Here is a 26,921-nt window from a genome sequence, read left to right on the forward strand (position 1 = left end):
TCAGAAATTCTGACATTTTCCAGCTGTAAAAATGTGTAGCCTCTGCACTGAATTAAGAAAATAAATAAATAAAATTAAAGAAACTTTTAACATTTTGTCTTCTAAAATGTGCATCATACTACTTGTTATGTCAATAGGCTAATTGTTACTTTAAGGCTCAAATATGTTTTGCAGATTATTTTGAATTACTTTTGATCAAAAATGTCTCTTTCGACAGGTTTCTGACCCCCGTGTTAAAACTTTGTTTTAAATTAATTCAGTGCATAGGCTACACATTTTTACAATTAGAGAATATAAGATTTTCTTTAGGCCTACAAATATGATGGATAAAACATAAAATATTTAAAATAAATTAATAACCATTTTTCATTTTAATGTGATTTTTTTTCTTTGTCAAAGCCACAGAGAGACGCTGGAGAGGAGCTACAGAGCCGCTGCTAAAGGCTCCGTCACTGATGTTTCTAATACAGTAAGAAGCAAAGAGGCACTTTAACAGTCTGTACAGTCTGTGCTGACAGGAACAGAGTCATCAGCTCCTCCTATTTAATCTCTCCTTATCTGTACAAGGCAAGTTATTATTGTTTAAGGGACTGTTTGAGCTGAGCTGAGGTCAGTACGTTACAGGAGTCGAGTTTTTGCACACGCATGCACAGGTTTACTGTGAGGGAGAGAAAACCCACTGACCTTATGGTGTTGCAGCAGATCAGGGTTTAATTATTTTCCTTATCTGCATCTTTAAAGACTCAGTCAGTTATAATAACCCACCATGTCTGCATCTCCTGCCTGTGACTGTGAGTCCAGGTTCACTCTGTTCTCCTGTGAGCTGATAACTGACCTGTGTTTTACGCTGGTTCAGGTAAAAGAAGTTTGAGGTCATCTCTGTACTGGTGCTGGAATTAAGGCCCCGTCTCTACAGATGTTTTTGTGAAGGCAAATTTCTACGTTTGTGCCTCTCGTCCACATGCAAACTGAGATGGAGATTTATAAAAACTCTGGTTATTGTTAATCTGTGTGTTCACTAACAAATATCTCGCCATATGTACGGTATAAAGTCCTTTTATTGGATGACTGGAGGATCAGGGATGACGGGGAGAGGGTCGGGGTCGATTTATTGTCCTGCTGAGAAGGACGAGAGGAGGAGGAGAAGAAGAGTTTGGGGAGGAAGGTCGTGAGGTGCACAGGCGTACAGGTGACTGCACTGATGAGGCACAGGTGGTTAAATCAACAAGGTGCAGGTGATTTGGATTAGCAGGAGAGAGAGGTGTAGTAGAGTTGGCTGGGCCACCTTAAAGGTCAGTCCACCTTAAGAGAGCCTGATTAGGTTTGAATGGGCTCCGGCTGTTGCTCCTTCATGCTCCTCAGGCTGCAGAGACACTGCTCCTCATCCCTGTGGCCAGAGTTTCCCTTCAGTTTCTCTCCTAACGAGGTGAATCCCTGTTCCTGCCCGCTGAGAGCTGATTGAACCTTTTCATGGCTGTTACGTGCTGCTGCTGTTTTGTCTTTAAAATGTATTTAACTTTTGTAAACATTATATTAACAGTAGAGAAAGTGGCGCAATCTTCCACCGAGCCGCCCAAGACTCCGCTCCTATTGCACGGTGAGTGAATCTGTTTCTATGGAGACGTGTAAACAGGATAGACGGAGATTATGGAAAAAGATGACGCTGTAACCCAGTTCACGCATGCCCATTAGGCGCCCTGTAACCACAATAACAGTGGTGGATATATGCCGGGTTGTTTTGTTAGCACTTTTGGGACTACGTACGAGCTAACAAATAAACTTAGCACTGCTGCATCAACATCACCGCTACATTGGTGCACAAAGACGTCTGCTGTGCCCAATATTAGTAAGTGCACGCTAGCTAACTATGCTACATAAGGTTAAAATGTAGTTCATCATTGTTTTTATCACTAGCGCCCAGAGGAAAGCAAATCACTGTGCATGCGCAGAACATTCTTGTATGGTGTTAGACATATGGCGTATCGCCACCTACTGGCCTGGTGTGCTAACTGCAGCAAAAAGCTGCCGTTTCTGCGTTTTGGTGTAAACAGGGATATCGTTTTCACAACTGATCGAGTAAACCAGAATTTTCTTTTTAGACAGGATAAATAAATCCGTTTTTATTTGTATCGGTGTAAACAAGGCCCTAAACAGCCACATTTTTATGTATGTTCAGGTTTTAGCTTCTCCTGGGACTGTCACAAAGGTTTTTATGGTTGCCAAGAATCATTGTTACTACTTGGCATACTTTATCAATACACGTGGTCAACATGTAGGAGGCCATATTTCAATCTGCTCTGTCTGCAGTCAGCCATTCACTGCTATTATGGTTTACAGTCCCCGTTTACACAAGCACATCGTCCTTGCAGGGCAATTAAACATTAAACACACACATTAAACACACATCAAAGACACATTAAACACACATCAAACACATATTAAACACACATCAAACACACATTAAACACACATTTAACACACATTAAACACATATTAAACATTAAATACACATTTAACACACACATTAAACACACATTAAACACACACATTAAACACATTTAACAAACATTAAACACACATTTAACACACATTAAACACATCAAACACACATTAAACACACAGTAAACACACATTAAACACATTTAACACACACATTAAACACACATTAAACATTAAACACACATCAAACACATTAAACACACAGTAAACACACATTAAACAAACAGTAAACATCAAACACACATTAAACACACATTAAACATCAAACACACATCAAAAACACATTAAACAAACAGTAAACATTAAACACACATTAAACACACATTAAACATGGCTTAATAGAGACTGTTTCAAACACAAATCAGCTTCACTATAACTCGCAGCATTCACAGACAAACACTTGTCTTTATCTGGACACATTTTGCCCACAAATACAACATGCTAACGTTATTAGCACAATCCTATGGCATTTTACATTGTATAAATTAGCCTAACAGCTAGCAGAGATTTCCTCTGCTCATATGAAGCCAGGATAAATCACACACAAGACTTAAAATGCTATTTTAGTGGAGGCTTTATTGTCTTCACAATTTATTGTTTCTTGTCTGTGAAATTAAAGTAAATCAAAGCTTTGTTTCCACTGAGGGAAATGGTTTCAGCTTACAGAGACAGACAGGAGGTCTGCGTCACTGTGACACTGTGCAGTTACATTTCTGGGGAGGTGCACGTCGGGCTACAGTGTAGGCTCCATGTTGATGCAGAGCATACGCTGCAGCTACGGCGTCAATTTAACACAGAAGTATAAATTCCATGTTAGTGTTAATGCCACCTGTTACACTTCTGTGCACTGATAGCTCTTTCTTATTCAGTTTCTGCATTGATGATGCTCCTTTGGCAGATGTGTGTGTGTGTGTGTGTGTGTGTACATATATATATATATATATATATATATATATATATATATATATATATATATATATATTATTTCAAATGGGAAATAATAAACATTGATACTTTAACTATATTCATTTACATTTCTTTAAAATAATAAAACAAAAGTTCAACAGGTTGCTCATCTGACCCATCGACATTTTCTGGTTCTTAAATCCGGCCCGATAGACTTTGTAATTGAACAGCCCTGGATCAGAGCATCACACAGTGGATACTGAGAAGTTCATCTCTGTTTTTAATCGCCTCTCCGTCCACCTGGTCTTCTTCTCCCACCTCTCTGTCTAATGAGAAAGCTGCAGTGCCCTCTGCTGGAGGAAGAGGGAAGTGAAGCTGTTTGGATCACATAAAATCAGATTGTTGCATCTGAGGAATTTACTGACATGCACTGAGGGATCATTTAAAATAACAGCTGACCGTCTTCCCCAGTGAGAGATGGGAGAAGAATTAGAGACAGCAACTCAAGAGGAAACAACTTTCTGTTGATTTTTCATTCTGATACTCTTCTGCTCAACGTTTCCTTCAGCTCTGCAAAATGTCCCCTTTATTTATTTTAATAACTCTATTTTCAGTGAAGACAGACACCATGTCACAGAATATCTCTATCTAAGTGATCCAGATAAATTGGCCGTACAGTCTGCACTGCTAAACTGAGAGCGTTATCTTGGCTGATGCAGACAACACTGGGACATTTGGTCATCATACGAGCCATGTTGTTGTTCATTCTTGTGTGAAATATAATTCTTGCACAGGTTTAAAAAGAAGCTGGAACAAGCAGAGAAGACAAAAGACCACTGCAGCTATGAACGTAGAACATTGCCATCATTTAAATGCAAGTGATTGTTGTAGAATTTGAAGCCAAAATATGGAAAACTGAAAAGGAATAAATGAAATAAAAGAATAAATCAATATCAGTACAACAGAGAAAATACCAACAACAAACACAAAGGAGCCTATAAATCATAAATGAAAATGACAAAGAGGTACTTATATATTAGTCATTACACCTTGCTGCCGATTTGTCCCAAAGGCCAACTGTAGCAGAGAGTCTGCAAGGGTCCACTTTCGACAACCCGCACCTGCCCACACCTGTTAATAAAAGTCCTGCCACCCGACCCGACCCGTGATCAAACCCCCCCCCCAGGCTCCAGTCCCTCACATGAAGCTGGTTCTCCGTTCTTGAATTGGACGTCTCTTTGACTGGATGGTGAAAACATTCAATCACTGCCAGGTTAGGAAACATGTTAGCATGCTCCTTCCACCACCATCAAACCTCCAAAGGATCCTCCTTGGGTGTCTTGAACTCCAAACGTTCTCAGAGCAAATAAAAATTATGATGATCTGATCAGTAAAAGAAAAATCCTTTGAATGCAGGAGTCTCCAGAGTGATATACTTTGAGCTGTACACTTGTATTTGGTGTATTTAATGTTTCAGGAAACAGATTCTACTGTACACAGAAACACTAACAGCTCGTGTTAATCATTGGCTCTGACGCCTCCGTCTGATAGTTGTTTATATCCAGTTTCTCCCTCTCATTATATTTTGCGCCGTCATCTTTCTGTGTCAGTGGCTGTGGCGAGTTCTGCACTTTCACGTTGAACACATCCCACTTCTCAGGAAGCAGGCCTTTGTTGAAGAGCACAGACGCAAGGTAGGAGAACAACAAGATGGCGACAAAGCCAGACAGCATGGAGATGGTTTTCACTGGAGAGTACTGGATATAAACACCGTCCTCAAGAGTGCATCCTGGGAAGTGTATGACTGGCTCTAATCCTAACGTTTGTTCTCCACTGAGCAGTCTCAGTGTAAATCCCACCAGGAGGCCCATGATAGCTCCGTAACCGTTGGAGATGTTGAAGAAGAGGATGCAGACGAGTTGAGGGAACATTACGATGTAGGCCACTTCGTTGGAAATGAACAGAAAAACTAACATGCTGTTTTGCAGGCTGGTCAGTGATGTGCCCACCAAGCCTACCACCAACACAGAGGCACGGATCACCCACTGGATCTCTCTGTCTGAGGCCTAAAGCAGGAAGTAGAGAAGAAGAACAACAACAACAACAGGTAAACAGCAAATACTATAATAATAATAATAATAACTGAAGTTACAAACTACAAGAAAATAAGTAGTAGACAGTAAGATTACAATAATTTAAAAAATAATCTAAAGAGCTCTCAGGCTGCTGTCAGTCCTAGAGTGGTCTCCTCTGGTCTGAATCAGGGACTCATGTTGTTCCAAAGTTGTATAGTTGCCTAGAGTTGGTTGGTGTTCTCACGGCAGCATTTACAAGAGGACCAGATCAAATGCCTTGTGTGAGAAAGCTGCTCTTGATTGGTCAGAATTTCCATGTGGGAAAAATCCAGGAAGTAAAGCAAACGTTGAAGAAGAGTACACTTGCAAGATAAATGTGACACTTTCTAATGTCACAATGGAGGGACAACTACGCAGGTTGATTTTAGCGCTGCTCATCGTGGACTATATTGCTGTCATTGTTCATTTTAGTCAAAGCATACAGTTTGAAAACGAGGCAAACGCGGCTCCAACTAGAAAACAATGTTTTGATGCATTGGATGTGCTGAATGTGCATATTAAGGCAGTACAGGAGGAGGTGCACATTAATAATCCTCCAGGACTGTAACATGCTCATGTTTAACCCAAACAATGTGTCATGTGACTGCAGTTGCTTCACATCCAGGTCGCAACACCTTCTCACCACAAACCAACCGCACCAGAGTTCCTTTGGAACCGGACTGAGACCACCTCTTCAAGAAGGTCTCGGTCCGGTTGTTTTGCTGTGTTCACACCTGCACAAAGGAACCGCACTGAGGGGGCAAACACACCTGAGTTTGACTGAACTGAACCAAACAGAGCAGGTGTGAAAGCAGCCTCAGATGTTATTGTTTAACATAAGTAAGAGTTAGGATAGCGCCACCTTTTCAAGAAGAAAGAAAGGCAGCTTAGAAATGTGCCTGTAGTTCTGTGGAAGAGATTTATCAAGGCCAGGCTTTTTTAATAAAGGCTTACTTAAAGTACTTTGGGATGCAACCAGATGTAAGGGAACAATTTGAGACAGTCCTGCTTCCTTCCTGGTTTGTTTCTCCTTCATGCCACGTCATCATGTCTATAGTCTTCCTCACTTTGTTCCCTTTCTTTTAAAATAAACATCACACTTTCACAGTGACAAACATTTTAACCAGCTGTCTTTGGTGTGATGGAGCACATTGAAAGAACATAAATTATTTTGTTTTTTTACCCGAGGCCTCAGGATGTTCTTGTATATGTTGGAGGAGAAGACAGAAGCTGCAGAGAGCATCAGAGAGTCAGCAGATGACATCACGGCAGCAGCCACACATCCAATGCCAATAATGGAGACGAAGGGCGGGGTGAGGTGCTGCAGGGTGATGGGCAGAATTAAGGCCGCTTGCCCACGTTCGTATGGAGATGGAGAACCATAGGAGGTCAGGTTCCAGTCTGAGGGACGGACCCAAAAGAAGGAAACACTGAGAAATGGTAACATTACACACAACAGGCATGGATGTCTTTGCATGATCAGAGTATTTAGAAGCTGTTAATACCTGTGGATGCAGCAGTTGCCCCAAGCAGTATGGGAGGTGTCCCAAATACAAGCAACATGAAAGCAGCAACAAAGCAGGAGATCTTGGCTGTGGATGTGGAAGATGCCGACAAGGTCCTCTGATGGACAAACTGGTATCCCACACTCCCCAGTGCCTTCAAAGTAAAACAGTTGCTTAATTTAAAGTGTGTCTATCAAGACTAGAGGCGTTGCATTGGGTACACTGCAGCTCTAATGGCTGTTTCCTTACAAAGAATAAGAACTGATCAATCATTATCCAGGCCTTTTCCGACCCCGGTGTGCCAATCCAGGGAGCGTGTAAGGTGTTGTTCATCATTGTCTGCCCAATGTCCAAGGAGTGTGGGTTCATCAGGACGAAGGGAACACACACCCACTGCAGAGACACAAAAGAAACAACATCCAAATGAAGAACACACAATTTTTAACACGTCTCTGGGAGTTCTTGATGCCTCGTGTACCAGTGTTTTCTTAAAACAAAAAGGCTGCCACCATAAAAACTTACCATATATCAAACTCACCAGGCTGACGAATATGAGCACAAGCTGTATAATATCTGTGTAGGCCACAGAGTAGAGACCTCCCAGCAGTGTGTAGGTAATGGCGACCGCAGCGGAGATCCAAATGCACACAGTGTAAGGCATATCCAGGACCACACTCATGGTTCCTCCTATCAAGCACATTATGTCAAAGACTTTGGCAATCGGGTTTACACAAATTTGACTCCAAGCAGAGCTGATCGCCTGTCGCCCCGCTCCACTTTGATTTGTTGTTTGTGCTGTTGCCGTCATTTGCTTGTGGTTGGCTGAAATTTGGGAGTGTTTCTTTTAAAGAAGACAGTAACTGCGCTCACTGTGAATGATGTGGATTATCTTCTGCGGCACACATTTGAAAGTCTGCCTTTCAAGTAACAATATAAGCTTACATGAACCGTTGTGGCGTTCTAACGATGGCTTTGGTGCAATAGTAACCCTTTCAGGAGCTTTATAATTCAGCCTTGATCGACTGCATCTTTTTGAAGACTTCGTAAAATAAATCCAGAATGATAAACAGCATTGGGCAGTAACGCGTTACAGTAATATTACTTCTTCCAATAACCAGTAGTGTAACTAATTACTACTGGAATCTCAGTAATTTATCACAGTTACTCCAAAACCAAACAACTTTTTACAGAATTACTTTTGTTATCACATCACTGCTGACCTTAAATACAGCATCACATCAGCGGACTCATTTTAGTAATCGTCAAAGCAGCAAGCTACTTGGAAATGTGACTACAATGTGGCTGAAATATTCCCATTTCTTTGATTCTGTCTGGAGGAAAGATGACATGAACTCTGTTGCTGCAGGTAGTCGGACTAAAACTCTTTCCACTGCGAAAAACACGTCCTCAAACCTCCACTCTGAAACACCTCAGCTGCTACAACCGACAACACAACAACGTGAAGCTCCAGGAAATACACCCCACCAAAGGTGAGCCCTCCTTGGCCGCAGAGGTCGGCTGTAGCTCTAAACAACCCAAACTGGATTTTAATCGTAGACAGCTGCAGACACAGAGAGGTGATGAAGCCTGTCGTTGGATATGTGGTGGATGAAATGTTGCTCCAAGAGTGACTCTGGGCAGATCCTTGAGAAGATACAGCTCACAGGTAACAGAAAACCTCTGTGTAAATAGGAGCTCCTAGCTCTACTGAACGGCGATTACCCCGACATTCACACAGAGACATCTGGATTGTGAGGAGATGCCCAGTTAGCTACAGTTTTTATGGGGTGTAACAGAAAAGTAATACAACGAGCAGTGGAACAAATTACTGTTGTCAAGTAATATAATATTACTAATTTTATTAACAAGAGTAACGAGCGGTAAGTGACGTGTTAAACTTTTAGAGTAACGAGCCCAACACGGACTAACATCACCCAGATTTGCCGATCACCAGGATGAACTCCTTATCCCCGCTGCTTTCAGGCAGCCTCAGGATGCAAAAGTACAACAGGATATGCTGTAGACCAGATATATTAATGTAAACACACAGAACATGATAACACACAGTATGGCATCACCCTGATGTGCCCATCACCAGCACCCTTCTATAACGTCGTCTGTAACGACAGGACACAATAACCTTCAGATGATTTTTTTTGTTGGTGCACTGGTGGAAGAGGAGCAATGTGGATCAGTGTGGAGAGAAGAATAATTAAATCAAATAACAGTTGTTTGCAGGTGGTAACGTGTCACCCCAGCACTGTACATATCTGGCTGTTGAATCTTTGGCTGCTACTAATGTGGTCTGGAAGTCTGTCTTTATTTGTTCAGGTGACACTGGCGATCATTTGTGGTTAATGCCCTTGAGCGGTTTGACAAGATATCGCACTCCGTCATACTTCTGTTGCTTTCATTTGTCATCAGTAATGTACTGTAAAAGTGTATTTTGGTGCATAGTCAGTATTAATAACAGGCTAAACTAGAAATCTGAATGGGATTATAGAGGGCGGTTATTTAAGAAGTCATATCTGCACAGCGTTGACAGGAATTTACATCCACATACATCTATTTTACTGAATAAATATACTGTATATAAACACAGTTACAGATACGTACCTAAACCAATCTGTGTTGCCGTCACCATGAGCAAATCACTAACAATCGGAGCCACGCTCAGTCCAGCTGTCAGTTCTTTTCCATACTTGACATGAAAAGGGTCCAACATCGTCAGGCAGTTTTTTTCTCTCATCGGCTTCACAAACACCAAACCAGCTTGATTTAAAACAGATCAGAGGACATTAAAATTAGAATACAATAATAAATTCGAGGGGGAAAACAAAAAACAAGAGACAGGATTAGATTTAAGGTGACACCCTGAGGTTCAGTAAAGTCTGTGAATGTGTGTCATCATTTATCTTCTGATGTGCAGGTTATTTAGGACACTTTTTTCGTCGGCTTCAAATCAAAAATGTGGTTGAGTATTCTTCAAAGGCTAACTCTGCCATATCCTCTCATTACCCCACAACACATGAACTTTCTAGTAAACAAACACGAAGTGCACCGATCCTCTCCCTCCCACCTCTCCTGAAAACTGATCTCCTTCATGTTACCTGCCTGAGGCTCGGCAGTAAAACTCTCACTTCCCCTTGTCTAGGTCCCTTTGGAAATGCAGAGTGGGCTGCAGAGTGGTGGCTAAAGTCTGGAGCAAAAGTGTGACGATTCATTTTCTCCCTCCTGGCCTCTGCTTGGGCTGTGCTTCTCTTTAAGGAGGAAGTCCTTCATTGGTCAACTCAGACCACAGACCAGGTATGCTGCTGCTCCTCAGCTATATAAAGCCCCGTTTCCACCGAGCAGTCCAGTGCGGTTTGTACAGTTTTTTGTTTCCACTTCCACAACGGACAAAACACATGAAATTTTGGGGGGTTTCATTCATGTCAAGGTACGAGGTAGCCCAGGTCAGAGTCCTGCACAGGTACATTTTTCAAAACCTGCACCCGCCCATACCCATAAAGCTCAGCACCAGAACCAACCTGTTACCTGTCATTATGTCTCAGTCAAAGCTGCCCCATGATCAAACCCCCCCAGGCTCCAGTCCCTCACATGAAGCTGGTTCTCCGTTCTTGAATTGGACGTCTCTTTGACTGGATGGTGAAAACATTCAATCACTGCCAGGTTAGGAAACATGTTAGCATGCTCCTTCCACCACCATCAAACCTCCAAAGGATCCCAACTCCATGTAGGCTGCCACCTCATCCTCGGGCTGCACAGTTTCATGGCTGGAGTCCTCCATGTCGGTGACCAATGTGACCACGGGGTCAAAGGTCACACTGGTGTCAAAATATTACACATATACTGCACAGCTTCATGTTTTTTTACCCTTTACACGGCTTTTACCTGCAGGTACCCGACCTGGTGCAGGACTCTGTACTGACTGGTTGGTGAAGGTTCTCAGTCATCCAGGTCATGGTACTCGTAAGCCCTGTATCGTAGGCAACTGGACTTGCTTGAATTTCTTGAAGACGTTTCACCTCTCATCCAAGAAGCTTCTTCAGCTCTAAATGACTGGTACAAAGTTGCAGGCTATAGACCCAGACAGTAATGTAGTGTGAGCAGTTCAGTGCAGCCAGGAGCGCACAGATTTATACACTGAGGAGACAAAACAACCGCTCCACAAACACATGGCACAGCACAGGAGAGCCAGCTCCTCGGGTCAAGACTCGGCTGTCCACTTACATCTACAGGAGAAGGGACACTCCTTTGAGGACAGCAATGTGCACATCATAAAGGCCAGGGAGGAAAGATGGGTTGAAAGAGGAGTAAAGGAAGCCATCTACGTCAAGCTGGAACGACCATCGTTACACAGAGGGGGTGGCTTACGACACCACTTATCATCCACCTACAATGCAGTCCTGGGATCCGTCCCCAGACGACTTCACCCCTGGTCCCACCTGACCCTAACGACTCACATTGTGACCTTAACGACTTTGAAACTAACTTCTTGGATGAGAGGCGAAACGTCTTCAAGAAACGCAAGCAGGTCCAGTTGCCTACGATTTTAGAGCTTACGGTTACTCTGTACTGATGTGATTTTGGGGGGTTTCATTCGTGTCAACGTACGAGGTAATCCAGGTCATGATTATTCCTGTCCAATCAGAGACTGTCAGGCCATATTTATTTTGTCCAAACACACATACATGTCAGGTGTGAACTCTTACTGATAACAAAACATGAGCTGAACGCCAGTATCATCACGACCACCCAGATCAGTCCCATGGAGGGCGTGTATATCATCTCAGCTGTTCCAACGATGTAGCCTCCTCCGACCCAGGTAGCTGCAGGACGAATTAACACACAGAGACTGATTCATTTGACAAGCAGCAGCTGTTTGGACAGAGCATGAATGGTAACTCGTCATCACTGATCTTCTCAGTGGGATGATTTGTTCATATCATATTGTCAGTGTGGAAAATTCTGATGTCCAAATGATTCAAAGAAAAGTGAAAATAAAAGAAAACAAACTGAATATTAAAGATTTAGTTTGACACGTGTGAAGAGATTTGACTGATCGACAGCAGACTAGAGCTTTTTATGAGTTTAAATATCTTCATAATGTAATAATAATAATAATATTTATTTGTATAAAAATATGATTTAAGCAATGATTTAAAAACAGGTAATGGGTTATGTAATGTTACGTTTCAAAGACACCTCCCTGCTCATAAAGGTGCACAGATGCACTGATGTATATTTAGGCCTCAAGGTGCTGTCAGATAGAAACCTCCGGGCCGTGTGCACATTTTTTCCCTCTGCACTACATCTCCCTGTCACTGCAGGAGCAGCCCTGCAGCAAACACACCGGCCTGTCTCCGCTCATTCCTGGCCGTTTGTCTCGTGGCTCTACAGCCTTTGTCTCTGCTTGCCTGACGCACAAATTATGATCTTCCCCTGGGGATGTTACCACCTGAATCTGAATATGTTTTCGGGGGAAGCACACATAGTGTCATGGAAACAGATATTAATTCTACCTGACGTTACTCGGTATTAGGACACGCTAATACAGGAGCGAACATGCAAAGCTAGCTTGTTAGCTAATGTTAGCTAGCTTGATAATAAACACCATTAATTATAACAATATCGTACATTTTCCATTTTCTTACGTTCCATGCATCTCTCATCAGACAGTTTATACTTTTTTATGACTAATATCACATAATCAGGGTGGAAAATCAATACAGCAATGTATTGTGATATTTTTGTGTGGCAATATCGTATCGACACACTGTGCCAAGTATCTATTTTTTTTATTATAAAAAAACATTATAAATACAAATTAGACTTTAGGTAGCCCACTTGAATGATAAAATTGTTTGGTTTTCCAGTCCTCTAGGTACATTTTGCTGCTGCCGACACGAGACTGAAAACTTTACCTTATTAGATTAAACAGATGTCGACAAAGTTTTCCTTTGGGCCATAATTTACAGTTAAAAAAAGTAATAAATCACAATATATTTTATCGCAATACTCAATAACATATCGTGATGATATCGTATCATGGGTCCTCTGGTGACCCACCCTTATCACACAATATCAGCCCATTAAGCGCGACAACAACACTTTGCTCGAGGCTGTGACTTTGTTAATCAAAGCTTACTCATGTGTGGCCTCGCTCTTTTTCAGAAGGAAAAACAAAAAACAAAAACATGATTGACATGTCTGTTCCTTTAAAGTGATTTATATCATTTTGGATTACCACAAGCAGACTGCTCTCATGCACTGATCGTACGTCTTTCCTACGAAAAGTAGGAGTGAAGGATAAAGAGGGAGGCAGTCACGTGAGGAGGCAGGCTGGGGAGATGGATGAGTCACAAAACACAGGACTTTCCTCAGGAGGCTGTTGTATTTTAAAGTCTGTTGTCACCATGTTTCTTTTCCTAAACCTCACCACAGTAACATGACGTCCTGATACCTCCGCAACTTTAAAGGATAACTTCGTTATTTTTCAACCTGGGCCCTATTTCCCCATGTGTATGTGTGCGTATGATTCATAGGTACAACTTGTTTTAAAATTGGTTCAGTATTGAGGGAGGTGGATGCAGCCGGCAGCCGCGAAACGAGCTGAAACGGTAGATATGGGGGCAAATGAGTCCAGTATAAGTTTGCACTGTAAAAGTGCTTTTTTTCGCCACTGACCGGTTCAGATCGCCAGTGCTATCTCTGTAAATAACATACTAAGCTTTTCCCTTACCTCTGGGCTGTGTGACGCCGCTCAGAGTGGCGCTGGTTGTCCCGGAGCGCAGTTGAGAGTTTTACTGCATCGATTGAAAACAATGGTTCGTGTTTGTGCTTATCCGAATTGCAAGAACAGGATGTCGCGCAACACCCCGTACAGCTTTCATAGGCTGCCTTTGTCGCACGGCGAGATGCTGAAGTTGTGGCTAGTTGTGCTACATATGGATGCTAACACTCCTGTCCAGACACTGCGCCTTGCAGACCATCGGGTCTGCAGTGCTCACTTCTCCCAAGATGACTACTGCCAGCCGAAGAAGAGAAGACATCCAGTCCCGAAACACCTCTTCTTCAAGAAAACGGCTGTCCCATGAGTAGAGAGAGCCACAGACACAGTGGAGGTAACGTTATATAAACAATGTTCGAACCACTTAGTATGCTATCTACAGAGATAGCACTGGCGATCTGAACTGGTCAGTGGCGAAAAAAAGCACTTTTAATGCACAAACTTATACGCATTTGCCCCCATATCTACCTTGCAGCTCCCGGCTGCATCCGCCTCCCTCAATACTGAACCAATTTTAAAACGAGTTGTACCTATGAATCATACACGCACATACACATGGGGAAATAGGGCCCAGGTTGAAAAATACCGAAGTTATCCTTTAAGTAATGTCATCTGTGGGTGCCGGTTCATAAGATATCACACAAACCTCTGTATGAGAATACACAAGATGAAAGTGCCCAATCTGTCGGCAACATACGGCTTTAATTTCACCAACTTGTCTTTTCATTTACTACTTAAACAATGTAACACAAGAGGCTTTAATGTCATTTGTGGCACAATAGTGACATGGTCAGGACCAAGGCAGTTGCGCCAAGTCTGTGAGCATGCAACACCACGAGTTGACTTTTTTTTTTCCTTCAACAACAAAAACACGTGGTTAGGTTTAGGAATAAAGAACAGGGTTTGGCTTTACAGTCTGTGAGGATGTGATCACCACTCTCAGGTGAGAGTCAGTGTTTGATGGACCCCTCCCCCACGCCTCTATCCTGGCTGCAGGCTTTCGCCGCCTTAACTTTTGTCCTTGTCCCGCTGTGTTCCCCCTGACGCCACCAGGCACCGTTAAACTATAATGACAAGCTGGCTGGTGTGATCCCATCACAACATGGTGCCAGGTCCAGTCAGTAAAGGTGCATCTGAACTTAAACTTAGCAGCCATAAAACACCTGTGCTGTGGAAAGGTTTAAGTATTTTACATCCTTGGAATCTTCTTCTAATCGTCAGCTGTGTCATCCTCACCTGTCATTGTGAAGATCCCCACCACCAAGTTAATGCTGCGGTTTCCCAGCAGGGTCATCTCCATTCCAGACGCTGCATTTTTCTGCTGTTTCCTTCTGGACTTGAAAGAAGCCCAGATGCCGGTCCCGAGGACCAGCAGGTAGAAAAACACCATGGCTATCACTCCGGGGATGTTGACAGCCATGATAGACGCTGACTGTCTTCTTCACTCGCTGATGTCCAAATGACTGAGAACGACAGAAAACAGGGAGAACGTAGCCGAGGGGGAACAGGAGTGACAGAAACCTCTGCCTCAAACACACAGACGCCCTCTGGAGATGTATGTTTACACTTTCAAGCAGGTTTAGTTACTACTGCGAGCAAACAGGAATTCTGTGCATCTCTGAGTGTTGAACAGCAGCAGGACTGTTTCACTGGAAGTGCTCTGTCCAGTGAGAATCATTTGAACTCCAGTGTTTCATTGTTAGATTATAATAGATAGATTATAATATAATAGATATATTATATATATATATATATATATATATATAATTATTATATATATAATATAATAGATTATAATATTTGTTGAGCTTCCCAGTGTCCTCACCTGCATGTGAACAGTCAGAGCTGGACTAATGCATAAGCAGACCAAACGAATGCTTAGGGCTCCCAGGCCGGCACAGGGCCCCTGGAATGCCCCATATACAGAGCTGGGCGGTCCTGTGCTCGCTACACAAGTTGGGACAAATCTCACCTGTCTGATGGAGGGTGTGAAACGACTCAGAGGTATCCACGTGGTTAAAGACACATTACTACCTAATAATACTGTGTAAAGTCTGGTGGAGTGATCAAATGACACAGAGCAACAGAGGGAGCACTGCACAGATAAAATGTTGACATAAAAATTGCCCAAAAAAAGGCAAAAATTTCTCGTTCCAGATGAAACAGTCAACACGTTAGTAGTGTTAGTCGACTGTGTGCTGACGCCTGCTGGACTGGCTCTGTGTCAGCACCGGATGTTTCAACACATTCTCACTCTAACCTTTTCACATATTGACTTTCCGAGATACGACGTGCGAGGTACCCTGGGTGTGTTGGCTCATATGAATCCCACAGAGGCCGCCCTGCTGACACACTCAAGATGATATTTAATATTTGGTTTTAGCCACTAGATGGACACCTAATGCTGCTCATCGTCCACTGATGCCACATTAATGATATGTTGCTGTTTAGCTCCTGTTTGGTTCAATCAGAGAGACCTGAGGAGTGAGGAGGTCACTTCAGGGTTAACTCTGGGTTTTCAGTACGATGAAGCTGGTTGTCTTTTGACCGGGATAAATCACCATGGTAGCTGATGCTGGACAGCTGACCTGATCACAGCCTGTCAACACCCTGACCTCTGACCAATCAGATCACTGAAGAAAAAAGTATCCATGGACCAAAGTCCAGAGTCTCAGGTAAAAAAAGAGGATCCTGTATGTTTTCTATAGGTCAGTACTTCAGCAGCAGAAACAGTCTGGTGTTACTTTAAAGTCTTTATGTGACACATTCAGAGGAGTTTCATCACCATCACACTAAACAGCAAAGAATACTCTGTATTAATGTCACACACAGCTCAGTGATACCTGTGCGTCATTTAGGTCTGTATTTTTGGAGTGTTTTAAATGTTTCTAGATTTTCTGTTTTAAGATTACAGATTGCTGTTTCCATCTCATCTGATATGAAGCAGCCTCCTTCATTCATGGATCTGATGATGTCACTCGTAATTAACACCCTGCCTCTCTCACATGAACACACACCCAAAACCCAGAGTTGACCGAACAAGTTGATAACCAGCTTTGTGGTACCTTATAGGACGGACAGTGTGACGAGTTAGTCAGACCAGACAATGAGAAGATATCCTGGGTCAGCTGAACTGGTTTCGTAGCACTGAGGCCTCAAGTGAGTGAAGATGATTGTGTAGAACAGATTAACAGATGATGTGATGAGTATGAACTGACAAAAAGTCTTTGGCGCTTGGACTCCTGAGGGGGATTTGTAATCGAGCGCCATCTGAGCAGTAATGAGATAAATCCAGCATGGAGTCAAGACACTGGTGGCTGATGACTCTGAGACTGAAGGCTAATGAGACTGAAGGATGATGAGGCTGATGACTCTGAGACTGAAGGCTAATGAGACTGAAGGCTGATGAGGCTGATGACTCTGAGACTGAAGGCTGATGAGGCTGATGACTCTGAGACTGAAGGCTAATGAGACTGAAGGATGATGAGGCTGATGACTCTGAGACTGAAGGCTGATGACTCTGAGACTGAAGGCTGATGAGGCTGATGACTCTGAGACTGAAGGCTGATGAGGCTGACTCTGAGACTGAAGGCTAATGAGACTGAAGGCTGATGAGGCTGATGACTCTGAGACTGAAGGCTGATGAGACTTATGACTCTGAGACTGAAGGCTAATGAGACTGAAGGCTGATGAGGCTGATGACTCTGAGACTGAAGGCTGATGAGGCTGATGACTGAGACTGAAGGCTGATGAGGCTGAAGGCTAATGAGACTGAAGGTTGATGAGACTGAAGGCTGATGAGGCTGATGACTCTGAAACTGAAGGCTAATGAGACTGAAGGCTGATGAGGCTGATGACTTTGCGAAGACTGGGCGATGATGGGGAGGTAGAGGGTGCGCACAACTGCATAAAAGAACGACGAGCAGAAAAGGAACCATATTTAAAACATGAAGCAGTGAGATGACAGGCTGATGAAGAAGAGGTGTCGCTGTGCTATTGGTTAACTGTGATCAGCTGACAGAGCGGCTGATGTTGCAACTGACAGCACCCAATATTGTTGGAAAGAAATGAATCAGCGTGCCTGCAGGAGTGACTGTCAGATGTTATGAGAAATATTTTTAAAGACCTAAGACCACACCATCCTCAACACCGGCACCCCCCAAGGCCGTGTTCTCAGTCCACTCTTAAACTCACTATTCACACACGACTGCACTCCCATCCATAACACAAAGTGCACATACAAGTTCGCCGATGACACAGCCGTGGAGGGATTAATAACCAACAATGATGAGACAGATCCAGGCCCTCACATCCTGGTGTCACAACAGTGACTTGCACCTCAACTCCAACAAGACAGAGGAGCTCGTCATTGACTTGAGGAGACACAAGGACACGACACATGCCAGTGTGGTCATCACTGGAGGAGAGGTGGAACAGGTGGGGAGCTTCAAGTACCTTGGTGTTCGTCTCTCAGGGGACCTGACATGGGGAGTGAACACCAGAGCTCTGCTGAAAGCCTGAGCTGGATATTTTGCACCTCACTCTCTTTGCATTTTACTTAAACCTTAATTTAAACCACGATTTATATTCATTAAAATTTTAAATTCAATATTTTATATTTAATGGTCTTTTCTACCTCTATCACCCCTTTCTATTATCCTTCTAAAAAGGAACAGTCATCCCAGAGCTCCATCATGTTTCAGCAAACAACACCTGGAGTAAAATGTTATAAAAGTGCACTTTGAGACCAAGAAAAAGTTTGTTGAGGGTGAGGACACACGTCATCCTACAGGTGGCAGAAGCACACACCTGAAGCCACAGAGTAGTTTTCCACCTTGGATTAAAACTGTCTTTGTTGTTACTGAAATATTCATGTTGTCCTGAACGTACACGAGCTTCAAAGTCCAGGTCCAAAGCTGACTGCTAAAAGGTGAGGAGCTGTACGGGATCACCTGAGATGGGACCGTTGTATCTGTGAAATGTAGTGAGGGCACATTTTGAAAACGGTCAACCATCCAGCTCTCTGTAACTTTCCACTCACACCTCGGAGAGCTCAGTGAGACGGGAGAAGAAGAGGAGGCAGTAAATCAACAGAGGACAAGCAGGAAAGACAGGAAAGACTGTCCATTGTTTTTACAGTCTGTTACTCTAACGCTAAATTTTGCCTCAAGGCAGAGCCCTCCACAGAGTCAGGTATCAGGAGATAGCCCCAGGGTAACTTGCAGAAAGCTGTGTAAAAGGTAAAAATATGTATAAATTAAACATGAACTCCACGTGGGTGGGCAGCAGGTGAGTACAAAAATATATTCTTTATTTTTCAGAATAAACCGCAGTAAAAAGCTGTGCAGTATATGTGTAATATTCCAACATCTAAATCACTATCATCAAGCTGCAGCTCCTTTTATTTTGAAAGTCAGTGACACCAGTGTAACCTTTGACCCCGTGGTCACATTGGTCACCGACGTGGAGGACTCCAGCCATGAAACTTTGCAGCCCGAGGATGAGGTGGCAGCCTACATGGAGTTCAAGACACCCAAGGAGGATCCTTTGGAGGTTTGATGGTGGTGGAGAGCTCGGTCTGACTCAGAAGTTGTCTAAATCCGGCGCTTGGGCAGTGACTTGTGGCGTCAGAAACCTATGAAAAAACGCATCCTTTAATGTCGGCGTGGTACGCATGGCCAGTTGGATGAAAGCGTGCCCCCAAACCCCCCAGCGAGTTTGATTTTGGACTTCAGTATTTTTAAAACTCTGCGTGGCTGGATCATGTCTTAAACATTGGAGGACTTTTAATTTGAAGCAGGTCGTGGCCGGCATGTACTCAGTCACAGACTTTTGTTCACCTCGACTGACCCCGTTGTTATGGTCCAGCACATAATAAAATGAAGAACGGTTCATGTAGACACAGACACACAGCAGCTCCTCCGGATCTGTGAGACTATGAGTGTGTGTGTGTGTGTGTGTGTGTGTGTGTGTGTGTGTGTTCATGGCCGCACTAGTGGCTTTTTTTATTTCTTTCACCCAATCACAATCGTTCTGGGCGGTGCCACAGCAACAGTGCGCTTGCAAAATATTGCCGGGGGGAAACAGGTTTTGGTGTAACACGCCCACAAAAATATCGCCTACAGGACGCGAACCATGGCAGAAAAATGGCTACATCCCCGCAAGATCAAACACCGCAAAAGTTAGTAAAGGACGTGTTGAAAACTGCAACCGGAGGTGGTAGGGCGGGACTTCAGCAGGTGGCTCGTTCCACCCAATGAGAGGCTGATCTCTGCAGCAAACTTCCGCCCACTCAGACTATGGCTGCACAGACCACCGCCATCTGCAACGCTGCCTCTGTGTAAAGGTACGGTATGACGACCTCCTCAATCGTCGCTTCAGCACAATCTCACTGTGACCTCGTCACATGTCCACGTTTGGTCATGGACTTTCCACGTCCACATATGGCGTCCAAGGTACCCTGGGTGTGTTGGTTGTTGACGTTCTGGGACGCCGTGTCAACTTCAGCCTGTTACATGCATTGTCTGTTTTCAAAATACACTTCTGTTTTCACAGGAAATGTACAGTTTGATACAGTCTCTTTCAAAATAAAAGCACTATGTCGGTACAACACTGTGAATTGACGTTTCTTTCCTTCAACAACAAACACATGGTTGGGTTCAGGACAAAAGAACAGGGTTTGGTTTTAGAATCTTACAGGAGTGAATGCTGCTCTCTCAAGTGAAGGGTAGTGTTTGTTGGACCCATCCACCGCCCCTCACGCCCATCCTACTCGTACATTTGCCGCCTTAACTTTCGTCCTTGTCGTGCCGCTGTTAAACTAAAATGGCTCCTGGCCGTGTATCATGCTGACGTTAAAGGATGCCGTTTGTCGTTGGTTTCTGACGCTGCGAGTCACTGCCCAAGCTCTGGATTTCAACGACTTGCTTGACTTGCTTTATTTGTTACTGTGTGAAACTTTTGACTCCGCCCTCTGGCGCCATCTGCTGGCTGTATCTGTGCCATCATAAAAGACGCATGAGGGCAGTGACGTTTACAATGTTTGAAACAGACGGGAGTATAAATGATCCTTAAGTCTTAGTCTGGTGATGCTGTATTCTTCCATGTCACCAGCTTTTTTGGCTCTTGATAGGCCCCTCCCCCTCCCCATTTAGCCAGGTTTTCTGGTCGGTGATTGATTCTGTTGTCTTTATGGTCACATCAACACATTGGCTGATGGATGATGTCACTGTTGATGGATATTCCTCAGGACTGATGTGGTTCTCCCGGGTGGCGGCGTCTCTGAACACGTGCCAGTCCGCGCAGTCAAAACAGACCTGCAGAGCTGCTGCAGCTTCGTCCGTCCACACGTTAACATTTTCCTTTTTCCGATGGTTTGACCCTGTTAATCAGCTGGGAGTCAGCTGGCAGGAAAGGCAGGGAAATACGATCTGATAGTCCAAAGTGGGGGCGGGGAGCTGCCAGGAATGCTCGTGTAAACATGCTCCAGGTTTGGGACACTTTGACGTGTGGTGTGAACGCAGCCTTACGTTCGACAATCTTGGAAAGAAAACACGTTCACATGCAGTTCCTCTGATATTTGTTTCTGAGATCCTTAAAATATTATTTTTCTCAGGACAATCCAGGCTCATTCAGGCAGAACCCACATGTATATTTTCTCACCAACATTAAAACATGTTTCTCTCATAGTTCATTTCTTTGCTGTCAGTGCTCGTACCAAGCAAAACAAAAAGGTTGAGAGACGCAAAGCAGAGGAAACTCTAAATAGCCGAGCCGGAGAGCAGCCGAGCCAGGAGTCAAGTCTTTTTCCCCAGATGAAGAACAGCGGTCCCTCCTGCATGTTCTCACAAAGCTCCTCCAGATCTGCTCCTCAGGAGGATGCAGACGAGTCTACGAGTGTGTGTGTGTGTGTGTGTGTGTGTGTGTCAGTCGGTGAATTTTGGAAGTGATTCGAGCACATTTATTTGGACAGTCCATCAGTTCTGTCTCACACCAGAGGGTTACAGAGGAAACAGGGAGGGGTGGTATTAGGAGGAAGAGTAGTCCCTCAGGAGATGATGACGATGTTAAATGAATTCCTCAGAATTAAATAAAAGAAAGACGACGTTAACAACTATCTGGTGAACATTTTGGAACATTTAACAGCTGAAGAATCTTAAAGCTTTCTACTTCCTGGTCCATCTGCGTCCCAACCCTCACCTATGGTCATGAGCTCTGGGTAGTGACTGAAAGAATGAGGTCACAGATACAAGCGTCTGAAATGAGTTTCCTCTGTAGGGTGTCTGGGCTCAGCCTTAGAGATAGGGGGAGGAGTCAGAACACACTGGAGGGATTATAGATCTCATCTGGTCTGGGAACACCTCGGGGTCCTCCAGGAGGAGCTGGAAAGTGTTGCTGAGGAGAGGGACGTCTGGGGTGCTTTGCTTGGCTGCTGCCCCCGAGACCTGGCCCTGGATAAGCGGATGAAAATGGATGGATGGATGGATGGATGGATGGATAGCAGCTAAAGAGCCAGACATATTTCTCAGGAGTTGATGGAGACCAAAACAGAGCTAAAAGAGAGTGAATATTGGGCTTACATTCATCTGATGACTATTAATTCATCTGAGGAATTAATAGTCATCCTTTTCTTATTCTTTTTTTGGGGGTTGTTTTTTTTTGTCTCTCCATGTCCTGTCAAGTTTCCCATGGCCCTGACTGTCTGATTGTTTTCACCTCTGTCTCATTAACTCCCCTGTCAGAGTCTATATAAGTCTGTGTCTTCCCTTTGCTCCCTGCCTGGTTGTCTTGTCCTTCGTGTGAGCTCGTGTTACCTCGTGAGATCGAACTGTTCTGTTTTTAGACCAGCAAGTTTTTGCCTGTTGATTTGGTGACCTCTGCCTTTGGTGTACCGACCCTGACTAACTTAAGTTTGCTTAATCTATCTGCCCCTGTGACGCTTCCCTCTTTCCCCAGAGCTGGAACGAGGAGCAGATCACTGAAATATAGTTCACTAATCCGGACGAGAGCAGATTATGGTTGTGTGATGATGAATGGGTCAGTGCTGTCACCCCTGGATGTTCTTCAGACTCGAGCTTTAAGGATCTGTGATGAAAACAGTACGAGTGTTTGCTCTTCCAGCTGACGCAGGAGAAATGTCACTGTGGCTCTGCAGGAAACAGCTGATGGCCAAATACTAACATATGTGAAATATGTCCAGGAGGGTTGTTGGGGAAAAGTACAAAAACAAGTTCTGGATAGGTCGATGGAGAAAGGAAAAACAAATTAAAGGTTATGACATTGAATTTTGTTCGGTTGTGTTGTGACCTGTGAGACCAGGTTGGTGCACCAAGTGGCAACAAGTCAAACACTCGTCTGTGGCGACTCATGGCAGCACTGTCAAACATTAAAACAGGATCTGACCTATGAAACTCTGCTGACTGGTTCAAGATTAGAGGATGTCATGATCCTGGGTGATGGTTTGTATTCTGTTTTATTTTGGCGACTCATTTCTGATTCACTTCCTGTTGAGTTTCCCGCCTGTCCCACCCTAACGTTGTGCACCTGTGTCTCACTCATGCACAGTGAAGTGGAGCTCCAGTCCCAGCTGGACGAGGACATCTAACTGGCCTACTGTCCTTGTCCCAGTATACAAGCACGGGAGGGGAATCCATTTATTGAGCCAAGTATGTGCGACTCCTCTACGATAGGTGGAGATATGCCCCCTTTCAGCTTGTTAGTATTGGACCTTTTTCCTGTTGACCTATTACGTCACAGACCAAACAATGGACAAACAAGTTAGCTACGGTTAGCTAGCAGCTAACTGGTACCATGGTGGACAACTTTACAGCTCTGTACATTTGGTCCGTCCAAAAAGTCACGGCTCTGGATGTAGATTTCTCCATGTTGTTTTAGATATTTATTGTGAGATATCTTTTTGAGATTTGATTAATTTTCCTCCTCTGCAGTCCTCCCACACTTGGAAACATTAAACTTTCTTGTGAACATCAATATAAGAGTTTTATTTTGTGTTATATCTAATTAAAGAGTTGATATCCTTGAAAATGCACAAAGGGTTAAAACAGCCCAGTGTGGAGTTTTTGGATCGACTGCATTCATGACTGAAATCAAAACACTCTGGAAGTGGAGCCTGTCAGCCTCTGATGTACGACTTGTAATGGGATGTTTCCAAAGCTCTTTGTCCATATGGCTGCTGACACGTACAGCAACACCCTGCCTACAGAGGGGGGGCGCTCACCGCTCCACATCTGGCAGACAGACTCTGTCTCTCAGCTCTCTATGAGGACATGAGGAGGACAGTTGTGTCTCCAGTTGGGACGTCACGAGGAGAGGCTGTTGATGTGAGAGGTGCAGAAACTAAACTCTTGTGCGACCGGAAGTCGACCTGGGAAAGAGCAGGAAGCCCCAGCCATAACACCTCCAGCTCTCTCTGCTGCTCCAGAGAGGCATGAATCAACACTGACACGCTCGGCTGCCCATGACCACATCCTCTCAGCTTAATGGGCCCTCACAACACAGGGTGGCCCCCCACGACTGCAGTACCCACTCCTCAACAAGGAACCCCGTCTCACTCTGAAGTCGTCGAAATCTGGTGCTTGGGCAGTGAGTTGTGGCGTCAGAGAAAAGACATCCTTTAAAAGTGGCGTGATACGCGGCCAGTTGTTGTTATAGTTTAACAGAAAAAAAAAACGTATTGATGTGTCTGAAAAATATTTAAAAATGTCTGAAAATATGGTCATGAAATGTGTTAAAGAAATGTCTAAAAAAATGTCTTTAAAAAAAGTAAAAAAGAAAAAAAAACATTCAAGAATTAGTGATTAAATGTCCAAAAGAAACTGATAAACTGTCTGAAAAGCTTCATGTGAGGGACTGCAGCCTGGGGGGGTCGATCACAGGTGCAGCTTTACTTTAGACATGATGACGGCTAACAGGTCAGTTCTGGTACTCAGCTTTACAAAAATGGACCTGTGCAGGACTCAGAGCAACGTTACAGTTAGTGTTGCTTTTGTCAACGAAAAGTATGGCTAAATATCGTCGGCAACGAACCTTTATCACGTGATGAAAATGAGACGAGACGCAACGTAAATGGTGGTCATGTGACGATAACTATAATTAAATATATAATGCAATATTGTTGACGAAAAAAACGAGACTAAATGTGGTTTATAAAATAAAACCTCTGCTAAAATGTCTCTTCATTTTCGTTGACCAAAACGAGACGAGACGAAATAACGTTATAATGTTTAGTCACGTTATTATTATTATTTTGCAGTATTTCTGTTTCCTAGGCTGTGCGTCGCACTGCGCAGACGGATTACAGCCGTGACGATATACAGTCCAACGTCACTGGCTCTCATGTGATAGTGCTTTTATACAACAGGTCAACAACAGCTTAAACAGCAATGCTGAGTAAGGAAATGTTAACAAAAGACTTCCTCTCTCCCTCATCCTCATCAGCACCTCATCAGATGATCAGTGATAATTCCTGACTGTGTTCGCTTCATTTTTGCTCCTCTCCAGTTTGTCGAGGTCGGCTGATGTTACACAAACACACCTGGAGGTCTGCACAGAGGAGTCCTGGCTTTCCTTTTCCTCGTCCTCTCCTGACGACCACTCAGAATTTAATTCAGATGTAATTTTCGGGAAAATATCCATCTTCTTGGCGTAACGCTATAGTGTCAGTTTGTGTCAATGCAGCGAGTGTGACAGCTGGTTAATTAACGGTTGTGTTTAAATTTTGGTCTGGTTATACTATACTAGGTACTCATACTACATTGACTGGGTATAATAGAACTGCATTACTAAAAAGAGACTAAAATACAATTTTCATTGACTAAAACGAGACTAAAATAGTCATGGATTATTCTGACTAAAATAAGACTAAAACGCTCAGACTTTTAGTTGACTGAAACTTGACTAGACAATAAAGAGTATGAACGTGACTAAACCTAATAAAAACTAAAATGACAGTTTGACACAAAGACTAGACTAAAACTAAAATTAAAACAGGCCGCCAAAAACAACACTAGTCACGATGACCCTGACCTTTGACCGCCACATGCTAATCAGTTCATTATTTAGTCCTGGTGAGACAAATTTGAAGAAATTCCCTTCAAGGTGTTCTTGAGACGTCACGTTCAGACGGACAACCTGTCAACGTGTCTCTGGTCACGTCTCATAAAGATGAGAAAGAAGTGAACTCACCTCCACGTTCGGATTCTCTGGCGGCTGCTCCCCCTCAGCCTCCGTCCTCTGGGTCGACTGCTCCTGAAGTGACATCGCACTTTAACAGGATTCATTTAATGTCTGAACTGAATCAAGCTTAAATTTTAAACCTCGAGTTTAAACATTGTTAAACTCTGTGTTGTTTGTTGGATGCAGTTTGTAGGGGAGGAGCTTCCTACAGAGGTTAATACAGTATTGTGTTGTTTATTCTGATACGTGTGATCATCAATAATCCATCAGATGCTCATTATTCTTATTTATTTCATCAGACTTCTTGTTTGATAAATGAAAGTTTCACCCAGTAATGACTGACCTGATGCTGTTTGTGTAACTTGTACACACGAGTGTGTGTGTCAGGTCACAGGACTTTTATCATTATTATTTATGATATCAGTGATTGAGTCGACTGAACTTTTATAAAATGTGTAAAATGACGTGTGTATCCTCTGAGGTGCTGCAGGCAGAGCTTCAGATCTGATCCACAGATTACAATTATCCTCTAACAGGTTCAGCATTAAAGCAGGCGTGCTGCATGCAGCCTGGCGGCGAGCTGCACCCTCAGGACGGACGGAGAAGTGACGGACATGATGGATTCCGACCACCCATCCACCTTTCTGCAGCACCCAGGCATGTTGCTAACACTCGTACACACAGAGCCAATTATCACGACACCAGGCCACACACACACACACACACACACACAGAGTGATGCCAACTTATGTCAGAATCAAAATAAAAGCAGAAGAAAGACAGAGTTTCGGCCGCGTCTTTATTGTTGTAATTATTTTACTCTTACGACAGGGTGTTTCACTTGGAGAAGCAGCGGCGGCTGCGTGCCAAGTGAAACACGCAGCCGAGCGCCTGCCAACCGAACGCAGC

General features: G+C 43.7%; 1 protein-coding gene across 1 annotated transcript; it reads right to left on the reverse strand.

Annotated features, from left to right (window-relative positions):
• Positions 1 to 3,061: 3,061 nt before the first annotated feature.
• Positions 3,062 to 26,085, reverse strand: LOC125904557 (high-affinity choline transporter 1-like). The gene is made up of 9 exons (XM_049602038.1): positions 26,022 to 26,085; positions 15,054 to 15,280; positions 11,740 to 11,856; positions 9,641 to 9,796; positions 7,563 to 7,711; positions 7,274 to 7,417; positions 7,025 to 7,178; positions 6,703 to 6,920; positions 3,062 to 5,471 (listed from the first exon to the last, which is right to left on the reverse strand). Exons 2-9 carry the CDS (start codon positions 15,235 to 15,237, stop codon positions 4,911 to 4,913), a joined length of 1,683 nt encoding a protein of 560 aa, XP_049457995.1. The 5' UTR covers positions 15,238 to 15,280; positions 26,022 to 26,085; the 3' UTR covers positions 3,062 to 4,910.
• Between the last annotated feature and the right edge of the window lie 836 nt (positions 26,086 to 26,921).

This window comes from Epinephelus fuscoguttatus, linkage group LG17 (genome assembly GCF_011397635.1).
Source record: "Epinephelus fuscoguttatus linkage group LG17, E.fuscoguttatus.final_Chr_v1".
Classification (NCBI taxonomy): Eukaryota; Metazoa; Chordata; class Actinopteri; order Perciformes; family Serranidae; genus Epinephelus; species Epinephelus fuscoguttatus.